This window comes from Scyliorhinus torazame, chromosome 8, assembly GCF_047496885.1.
Source record: "Scyliorhinus torazame isolate Kashiwa2021f chromosome 8, sScyTor2.1, whole genome shotgun sequence".
NCBI classification, from domain to species: Eukaryota; Metazoa; Chordata; class Chondrichthyes; order Carcharhiniformes; family Scyliorhinidae; genus Scyliorhinus; species Scyliorhinus torazame.
Genome location: NC_092714.1, coordinates 194,541,576 through 194,552,719, shown reverse-complemented (window position 1 = coordinate 194,552,719; position 11,144 = coordinate 194,541,576). Strand labels below are relative to the sequence as shown.

Genomic DNA, 11,144 nt, shown 5'->3' with positions numbered 1-11,144 from the left:
ATTTGAACCATGTGAGATCAAAATCTACCTCTATCAGTGACTATCAACAGTGTGGTCTGTATGATTTCTCATGGTTTATCCAACTAGCATACTTGTCTGATGTTTTCAACATTCTGAAGGGGCTTGTTAACAAAATAAAAGAGATATCAGTGTCTTTAATGTCCAGGACAAGGTCAAAGCTTTAAGTATGGAGCTGTGGTATGGACAACTCAACCACTGAGAATTTGACTCTGTCATTGTTGAAGACTTCAAAACGCATCTATGGGGTCTCTACAGGCAATTGGGGAGTATCTCCCATAACCAGAGTCAGGACTGAGTAGATCAGAAACCCATTCACTAAGAGGGGCAACATTGAAGAGGTTGATGTTGAAAGTGGGCAATCTTACGGGAGCTTGCAGCAGGCAGGTTACCAAAGCTGGTATTCAGGAAGTAGTTTGATGGGCTTTTTCGTTCCTGGCAAATATGAGTATCCTGCACCCGCCGACGTAGGCCTAAAGCAATTGCTGCCATTCCCAACAACATACAACTGCGCGATCCGAATTTCAACACTTCTAAGGCTGGACACAAAGGCGAACCAGTTGAACAGAAGACTGAGGTCCTGCAGCTTAGAACCAGACGTCAGCTCATTGGTGCCTCATCAAAAGCAGTGACATTCTTCCCAATAGAATCCCAGAGGAACCTTCGTTTAGGGTGGCACGTGGCACAGTGGATAGCACTACAGCCTCACAGGTTCAATTCCTGCCGTGTATGTCTGGAGTTTATACTTTCTCCCCATATCGGCATGGATTTCCTTTGGGTGCTCCAGTTTCCTCCCACAGTCCAAACATGTGTAGGTTAGGTGGATTGGCTGTGCTAAACTTCCCCTTTGGTGCCCAAAAGGTTAGGTGGGGTTACTGGGTTACTTGCCTAGGTAGGGTGCTCTTTCAAGGTGCAGCCTTGATGGGCCAAATGGCCTCTATCTGTACTGTATTGATTCAATAATTCTAATTCATTTTGTAGTCTCCAGGAATGCCATTTCAATACAATTAGTAAACTTACTTTTATTTTTTGTTTGTTTTAAGCATATTAGCTTAATTGGACCAATCGTTCATTTATTATAATAGCAGTGCCAAATAAGGGGCACTTGTCACATTGATTACACTAGACCGACTTATTGCATCCCTTACTGCTTCAAGTGAAAAAGGTCCAAACAGCCACATTAATAATAATAATCTTTATTGTCACAAGTAGGCTTTGCAGTACATTAACACTGCAAATGAAGTTACTGTGAAAATCCCCTAGTTGCCACACTCCGGCGCCTGGTCAGGAGCAAAGAGGGACAATTCAGAATGTCCAATTCACCTGAACCCACTGAGGTATGTAGCTCCCAAAATGATAGCTGGATCTCAGCACATCATGCTGGAATTCTGTTGGCCTATGAAAGTTGCAACACTTTTGTGTCACCAGAAAAGTATAAACAAGGAAACAAACCTGACAATATTAAATCCATTATCTTGTGTGTTTATTAAATCACATTCAGCAAAAATCAATTTACAGAAAGAGACCCTGCTACAAACGGACAAAATAAAATCCAGTAACTTAAATCTGCAGCCGCTGCAGCTCAGTTATGTTTCCGTAGCTACGTTATCATTAAAGAAACACAAAAAGTATGATTTTGTGTGCAACAATCCACTCCTTACTGGATTTTCTTTTCTTTCCCTCGCATTAACAGTTTTCAGCTGTACAGAAGCAAAAAGACCGCAGGTGCTGCCAAACCTGCTGAGTGTTTCCAGCAATTCCTGCTTTTATCTCAGTTGTATAGACTGACAGCTGTTCACAGCTTGGACCGACAATTCCGAATGATCCATTCAATGGGCTTTAGAGCTCAGACTGAGCATCAGCCCACTTCATTGCTCATTCAATGGGTTCCAAAGAGCAAAGGGGCACCATTTGTAGTATGTCAGTACTTTACATGGCAATTTACTGGTAACGCACAAGGCTGGAAGCCATTTGCCGTCCTGCTCAGTCGATATTTCTGACAGGGTAACGGGCACTGATGCAGATTTGTCAACACATGTGTGATTACATTCAGATATGGCAACGGCACTGCATGTCTGCAGGCATAACAGATATACAGTTTTTTTTACTGGCTAAAGGACAAAGCTAGTTCTTGTTTGGCCCTGTCAGAGAAAATTGGATCCAAATAATTGGCACAATCTAAAATGCATTATGCCATTTTCAGTGAAGTTATGTTCTTTTTAATTGATTTGGTGACACTTGTTCATTTATGATTTAAAAAATAACTTGCAGATAAACAATGTTACTTTAATTTTTTTACATGAATTTTTCAAAGTTGCACAATTTTAAAACATTTTTCTTTAAAAAAAATTTTCCAATTGAGGGACAATTTAGTGAGGCAAATCCACCTACCCACACATCTTTGGGTTGTGGAGGTGAGATCCACGCAGACAGGGGGAGAATGTGCAAACTCCACATGGACAGTGACCTGGGGCCGAGATCGAACTCGGTCCCTCGGCACTGTGAGGCAGCAGTGCTAGCCATGTCACCCCAAAGTTGCACAATTAATTGAAACACAAATGCTAGAGAAAATCACAAATGGAAGCTCCATTTACAGCAAGCGTTCTATTGCACGATACCAGATGTGTCCGAATTGACTCAGAGCAATGAGGCGTGGTAAACTCATGCAGTATTCGAGGACACCATCTAATCAGATGGTCTAGGTCTCCTGGAAGGTGTGGCCCCGAAGCATTGTTGGACATGTGCATTTTATCAAGATGATTAGTTAATCAGAGAGAGGAAAATCAAGTGGCTTTTCATTGCCTCTGGTAGAATTTACATACACTGTGGGGACACTAACAACGTATGACACATACACATTTCAGATGCTGACTGGTCCCAGTTATTAGTAAACAAAAGATAAAAAGGAGCGGTGTTCTGCTTAAACTTTTTCTTGTAAAATCTATCAAAATAGTTTGCATTTTAGTTGAATTTAGGGAGCAGTTAAGGAGCAAATCCAGACGTCCAAATATTTTCATGTTCGTCTTTTCAATGATATTCACTGTTTTTCATTCTAAAGTGGTATGTTAATTTTGTATTATATTTCCAAGCACTGAATTTACGAATAGGCCTTCATAATTCAGGATATTTGGTTAGTACAGACGGCTGGGGGGTCAACCTATATTGTCTCCTGCAGTATAGCTTTTTAGATGAGATTCCAATATTTTAGTAGAAATTTCTGGATGAGGTTGAAATAAGGGATATATTTTTAATGAGGTAAAATATATTGAATGATGTTGGATTAGGGAAGGTTGAGTATTGCTTTTCAATTATTTCATAGAACCCCAACAGTGCAGTAGGAGGCCATTCGGCCCATCAAATCTGCACCGGCCCTCTGAAAGAGCACCCAACCTAGGCCCACTCCCCTGCCCGATCCTCGTAACCCACCTACCTTTTGGACACCAAGGGGCAATTTATCACAGCCAATCCACCTAACTTTCACGTATTTGTTCTGTGGGAGGAAACTGGAGCACCTGGAGAAAACCCACGCAGACACGGGGAGAAGGTGGAAACTCCACAGTCACCCAAGGTTAGGTAGGAACAGGTTGAGGGTATTAAGTGAAATGATGTTGGGATCCATGGGTGAGATTAGAAAGCGTAGTTACTTGAAATATGTTTGAGATTATTAAAGTTGATAGGTAGGTATGAAGAAGAGATAGAGTTGAAACTCTTCGGGAATGTAGGGTTGTAATGGGTGGAGTTAGAGACTTTAGGTGAGAATGAAGTTGAGGTTGGATAATACAATTGGGACTCTTCAAGTGAAGACAGGCTTAGGACTTTTCATATAATAGAATCATAGGATCCCTACAGTGCAGAAGGAAGCCATTTGGCCCATTGAGTCTGCACCGACCCTCCAAAAGAGCACCCTATCTAGGCCCACTCTTCTGCCCAATTCCCGTAACCCCACCTAACCTGCACATCTTTGGACACTAAGGGGCAATTTAGCATGGTCAATCCATCTAACTTGCACATCTATGGGCTATGGGAGGAAACCGGAGCATCCAGAGAAAACCCACACAGATGTGGGGAGAATGTGAAAACTCCACACAGTCACCCAAGGTCAAAATTAAACCCAGGTCCCTCACGCTGTGAGGCAGCAGTGCTAACTCCTGTGCCACTGTGCCACCAAACAATAGGAGATCCAAACACAAATGTTGAGTTGAGCTTAAATTTATATGGTAACAATGATGTTAGGGGTTGTTCATGTAGGATTGGAATTTTTTCTAATGCATTCATTCGATGTGGGCCAGCATTTATTGCACATCCCTAATTACCCTTAAACTGGTTGCTTGCTATCTTTGGAGTGCCTTTAAGAGTTAACCACATTGTTGAGGATTTGGAGTCACATGTAGGCCAGACCAGGTAAAGACAGCAGATTTTCTTCTCTAAAGGACATGAGTGTGAACCTGATGGGTGTTTACGACAATCGACAATGGTTTTACTGTCATCATTAGACTTTTAATTCCAGATTTTTATTGAATTCAAATCTCACCAGCTGCCGTGATCGGATTTAACCCAGGTCCCCGGAGCATTATTATGGGTCTCTGGGTTACTAGTCCAGTGACAACACCACTCATCTCCCCGTAATTGTTCAGCCAAGGTAAGGTTGAAGTTTATCAGTTAATATGGAGTCTCAGTTATTGTTAGAGCTTTTAAATCGTTAGAAACTGGATTAGGTTTTGGAATCTCAGGTGAAGATGAAGTTTCAGTTATTAAATGAATAGAGTGGATGAAAGACTCTTCATTAATGTTGAAGAGATGGATAATTGTTGTACTGCACATTAAAAATAAAGACTAAAAGCATCTATATAAGTTTTCTACACGATGTAAGGTGGAGTTGTATTTTTCTGATAAACGTACAGTAAAAAGTTGATCTGAGCTTGTTTCTGCTGTGTTAATAGTTAGGCAGAGATGTTTTAACAGGACACTGAACACACACCAACATCCAGGTGGATATAATTAAATCAACATTTTACTTCCAATAAACATATATCAAATAAAGAAAATAGTTCAAAAGCCTGGTTTCCCCCCTTTAAATTATAATTTGGGAGATTTTATTTTCTCAAAATATTCCCACAAAGAAGCTGATCATGCACTCCTTCTTGACAATTTTCAAAGACCTGACTCCCCCCACAACAGCTCACCCGATTAAACACAGTGAATACGATCAGCATCGAGAGACAGATCATTCTGTTCACAGCCAGTATCCAGGGCTTGTTCATTCATGATTTGGACAGTTTGAGGGCTGTTGGAAAAAGATGAGGATTTAGCAATGTGGTTTATGTGAGTCTCCATATCACTTGCCGGCGGCACCTTGGTTTCCTGCATGTGTGCAGCGGCTCCATGTAGCAGCACCTCATGACCCTGCTCGGGCTTGACCCGCAGGTAAGCTTTCACTTTGTGATGCCTGGGTTTGCCCTCACTGTAATCAGTCACTCTGCATTCATAAGTGCCTTCATCTGAAGTTCTTATGGTGGACAACCGCAGTTTGTGCGAGATATTGCTTCCAACCACCTTCACAGCCTAGATGGATTAAAAAAGACAAAGAGTAGTTTGATGAAGGGCTTAGAAAATAGAAACGAATGAAAATAAACTGATTTTCATTTAATAGTAACAGGGTAATACTAGCTATGGTTACATTTCTTAAGCACAACAGTATACAACTTGAAAGTGATTTAATTTGGTTCAAATAAATTCACATTAGCATTTATAATTTTAGTTTTGATGACAAATGGATTGGCTCATTGAGGATTTCCATAAAGAAACGTTCCAATGAAAGCAGCATCCCAAATGATTCTCTTTCAACTCTGTTCAGTATCGTTCAGTTATGGGAACGACAGTTATGTGGGGAGGTGCTCAATTCTCTGGCTGTACAAATGGCTTACATTTATAACTCATTTATTTTAAATGTGTTGATACTCCCGTTTAACTTGAAATGATTTTATGCAAGTATGTTGAGGATACATATGCAAATATTCACATGGCTTAATTTTGATCTTTGATCATAAGCAAACTATATAAATAAGATCACTAAGATAAAAGCATTGATAAGTTGACAACAATGCATCATGAAAGTGTATTATGCACTCTTCTACATAGAGAAAGCATGGAGCAAGGACATTGGGCGCGATTCTCCGAAATGGAGACAGAGTGTTCGCGCCATCGTGAACGTCGTCTCGTTTCACGACGGCGCGAAACGGGCGTGGGCACTACCGATTCTGGCCCCCACAGGTTCACCCCACTCCAGCCTCCCTTCCTGGTGCCAACCCACGCAAGCGCAGTGGCGCCACGCCAACCCACGCATGCGCAGTTGGGCTGCGCCAACCCGCGAATGCGCGGGGAACTTCCTCAACGCGCTGGCCCCGACACAACATGGCATGGGGGTTCAGGGGCCGCGTAATAAAATAGGGCCGGGGCTGGAGAGGCCGGCCCGCCGATCGCCGCTACGCGCAGAGTTCCCGCCGGCTGCGAGCAGGTGTGAACGGTGCCGCCGGGATTCTGCTGTTTCCGCGCAGCCGCTCAGCCCATCAAGGCCGGAGAATCGGCGGCCCGGCCGCGGATAGCGGCCTGGCCGCGGATAGCAGCCGTGACCGGCGCCGGGCCAAACGCACCGGCGCAAATGGCGCCGATTCTCCGCTCTTCGGAGAATCGCCTGCCGGCGTCGGAACGCGCCGCGGGACAAAATGGCGCGAACGGCGATTCTCCCATACAGAATCTCGCCCATTATATTTGCACCACCATGTCCAATCCTCCCACAAACATTGCACTATATAACCCATTACAAGGTCTGCCTGACCCACTTGGTCTCCTTTGTGAAACCACCTTAATTTTGCACTCCAGAGACCTGAGCACAAAATCTTGGCTGACATTCACTGCAGTACTGAGGAAGTGCTGCACTGCTGGAAGTGCCAGCTTTCAGCCAAGGCGTTCAGACAAGGCATTAAACTAAGACTGTATCTTACCCTCCAAGGCAAGATGTAACAGATCCCAAGATACTATTTCAAAGAAAAGGAGGGCAGTTGTCCCAGGAATGATAGTTTTCATTCACCTAACATCACTGAAAGGTTTATCTGGTTGCCACCATGTTACACAGTGACTGCATTTGAAAAGTGCTTAGTTCAATGTAAAGCACTTTCAGGAACCCTGAGATCATGAAAAGCATTATTATAGTACAAATCTTTAGTTCTTCTCTATCAAGTGTAATTAAGCTGAACTTTTGACATTCATCCATTCCTGTTTAATCTCCCCACGGCAGAAAGCATTTTGCCCAATCAAAGCCCCAGTTACATATTTTTTAAATTTCCCAATTATGGGGTAATTTAGCATGGTAAACCACTGTATTGTATTGTACTGTTGTATTGTTACATGCCTGGGCTTGACCCTGCTGGCTCCGAACCACTGTAGTATATAATATTTGTATTGTGGTAAACTGCCACTGTATTGTATGTAATGTGGTTAACCACTGCCTGCTGGCTCCGCCTCCCCTTGGGCTCGGTATAAAGGTGGCTCGTCTCCGCCGCTGCCTCAGTTCGGGATCCGAGGCCAGGAGGCTTTCTGTTTAGTTTATTAAAGCCTCAGTTACATTCACCACTCGTCGTGTGTTCATTGATGGCATATCACCTACCCTGCACATCTTTGAGTTGTGGGGGTGAGACCGATGCAGACACAGGGAGAATGTGCAAACTCTACAAGGAAAGAGACCCAGGGCCGGGATCGAACCAGGGTCCTCGGTGCCATGAGGCAGCAGTGCTAACCACTGCACCCCAGTGCCACCCCAAACCCCATTCACCAGAGTCACTCTGTATCCTGCAAAACAAATTGATGATCTACTTAGCCCCATCATCTAAAATGTTATTTATTTTGTTGTATTTGCCTGCTGCCTTCCTTCACGTACATACCCTAACACAAGCTAATTATTGTCTCTCTATAGCTTGTGTTCTCACTGATTCTGAATAAAATCACCAACGAAGTGCAGATTTTAAAAATGATATTCTGAAAGGAGAATCTGAGATCATTGAATTCATGTGCCTTAATCATACTTGACAATGTTTTAGCTTCTGTCAAGGTCACTGCAGGGGGCCTTCCAATATCTCATTTGTGCCTTGATGTTTATAAGCTAGAACCTCTTTAAAATGTTCCCTGTATCTACACAGTTGTGATAAAGCTCTGACCTTAAGCAGGCACCGCAGTTCAGAGGTAATAAAAAAATATGAGCCGAGTAAACAAATCAATGTGAACTTACCCCAAACTCATTAGCTTCTCAGCTAAATCAATTTAAATGCATTGTCTATCGCAAGTAAAATTAATTCACTGCGTTCAACTGCAGCTTGGAGAGATATTAAATCTACGTTCTTAAGGTGGTAGATGCTGTGAAGTGATCAGGGATTTGCAGAAACTTGCCTGTTGATAGTGAGATAGCTAGTTTCATGTTGTTTTTTTAATTATCTGCCAACCTAACCCACAACACATTTAGTGTGCAGGAGGATTAAAATGCAATGAAAGATAAAGATTTTTGCTGCAGTGCCACTGTCCAAAGATATTCTATTGACATTAAATAAATGATTGCTTTAATAACAGATAAAGTTTGTGTAAAGTTAACAAAAATTCAGGGGAAGCTGTTTTAGGATTATACGCTTCCCCACCAGCGGGTTTGAAGGCAGGGGCGGCACATTAAATCCAGAGAGCAGTGTGCCTGCCTGATTGCCCCTGCACCCGGGGATGGTGTCGGGCCGCCCACCTGCCAGTCAACCAATGAAGGCTCATAAGTGGGCAAATAATGACCACAAAGGCCTCGATCCCACAACATCCCAGTGGTAGGACAGGCCCATGTCAAACAACCACCAGCAGGTTTACCTGTATATGCTGGTGGTGGGGTGGGGCGGGGGTAGGTCTCCCCTAACGGGCCCCCTGGACTTTGACTGGCTTTCAGCTTTCTGACTCGGGACTTCCTGATCCAGTGGGGCAGTAGCCCCACCTCCACTGTATTAATTGCCAATTGGCCATTAAATGGTTGCAAGGCAGCCGATGTTCCCCTCGGTGGACTCCCCAAGATGGGCAACTAACCCCCCCAACATTTTAGTTGGGGAGGCGGGGAATCAGGCACCATCTCTAATTCAGCCGTACATAATTTCATCTTGCTTTTGTTAAATTTAATATTTTATATTAGGAAAAAAGAATCGCTTAAACTCATCTTATTAGCCTCAAATTCAGTCCCTGGTCAGCTTCCCGACATGAAGGGTTGTAAAATTTTCAGTAAAGCATAGCCCTTCTTGTAAGACTTCTCCATTTATCAGGAATTATTAACATAGAATGAGAACTACAAGCAAGCAGGTCTGTCAGTGTCTGTCAAAACAGTGGTTGAGCTTATCTACTTAAATTTAGAGTGGATAAAAACCTTTGTAAGCTAGGCCACATACATTAAGCATCTGTAACGACTGCTGACATTTTCATGAATAAACCTAGGGAGCGTAGTTAAGAATATTTAGTATGGGTTTTAAATATTGAGCTTTTTGTATTATGTGTTTTTTATATCAGAGGGAAATCAATAGCCTGGGATTTGTAGACATTGAATGGCAACTGCATTTATCCATTGTGTACACATGTTGGGACTCAAGGACATTCCCGATTGTCCTGATCTTCATAGTTCTGGTTCCCATGATACAAAAAGAATGTAGAGGCATTGGAGAAAGTGCAAGACTGATTTATAAGGATTTTCGGGGAACAGAGAGTTAGAACCAGCAAGAAAGATTAAACAAATTGAGGCTCTTTCCTTTTGAAAAAGGAAGGTTTTTAAAAAATAAATTTGGAGTACCTAATTCATTTTTTCCAATTAAGGGCAATTTAAATTGCACGGCCAATTCACCTACCCTGCACATCTTTGAGTTGTGGGGGCGACACCAATGCATAGAAGGGGAGAATGTACAAACTCCACAGGGACAGTGACCCAGAGCTGGGATCGAACCTGGGACCTCGGCGCCATGAGGCAGCGGTGCTAACCACTGCGCCACCATGCTGCTCTCAAAAGGAAGGTTGAGAGGTAACCTAATGGAGGCCTCTAAAATGATGAAGCAGTTTGATAAGATAGACTGAGAGAAAGTGTTTCCACCTGTGAAGGAGTCCGAAACTTAAAGGTGAACTCCGGAGAAATATCTCCTCCCAGAGAACTGTTCAAATGTGGAACTGCTACAACAAGGCGTGGTTGAGGCCGAGAACAAACACATGAGAGAGAAAGGAATAGAAGGACATATTGACAGTGTAGGTGAAGTTAGGCGAAAGGAGGCTTGTGTGGAACATAAACATCAGTATAAATTACAGTATGCTGTAAATTTTATGTAATGCTATTAAATACTGTGTTTAACACACACTATGGTCTTGGCTGGGATTATCCACTTTAGTGGAGCTCTGATGCATATTCAGTCGGATGGGAGCTGTGAGGTCACATCCGCTATCACACAATTATATGAGGTCTCTTAGCAGGAGCTTTGAACAGGGAAGGTAAAAAGCCAGAGGTCGTGGTACACATTAGTACTAACAATATAGGGAGAAGAGTGACGAGGTCCTGTGGGAGGAGTTTAGGAAGTTAGGTACGAAGTTAAAAAACAGGACCTCTAGGGTTGTAATCTGAGGATTACTCCCTGTGCTACATGCCAGTGAGGCTAGGAATAGGAAGGTAGTGCAGCTAAATACGTGGCTAAAGAGCTGGTGTGGGAGGGAGGGTTTCAGATATCTGGATCTTTGGGATTTGTTCCAGGACAGGTGGGACCTGCACAAGAAGTACAGGTTGCACTTAAACTGGAGGGCACCAATATCCTGGCCAGGAAGTTTGTTAGCGTCACTCTGGAGAGTTTAAACAAATTTGACAGAGGGTGGGAACCAGAACAGTAGGTCAGCAGGTGAAGTAACTGAGGGAGAGCTAACGACTAAGGTAAGTAAGAATTAGACGAAAGACAGACAGGGAGAAATTGCTGAACACAGTGGTCTGAAGTGCATTTTTTTCAACAGGTAAGGCAGATGAACTTAGAGCTTGGATTAGTTCTTGGAACTATGATATTGCTGTTATTACAGAGACTTGGTTGAGGGAGGGACAG

At 43.1% G+C, this 11,144-nt stretch overlaps 1 protein-coding gene across 1 annotated transcript in view; it reads right to left on the bottom strand.

Annotated features, from left to right (window-relative positions):
• Positions 1-4,866: 4,866 nt before the first annotated feature.
• LOC140428315 (V-set and transmembrane domain-containing protein 2-like protein) overlaps positions 4,867-11,144 on the bottom strand; it is a 129,849-nt gene continuing 123,571 nt past the window's right edge. Inside the window, exon 4 of the mRNA XM_072514655.1 lies at positions 4,867-5,580. Coding sequence (XP_072370756.1) covers positions 5,206-5,580 — 375 coding nt within the window. The 3' untranslated portion in view covers positions 4,867-5,205. The remainder of the gene's footprint in view (positions 5,581-11,144) is intronic.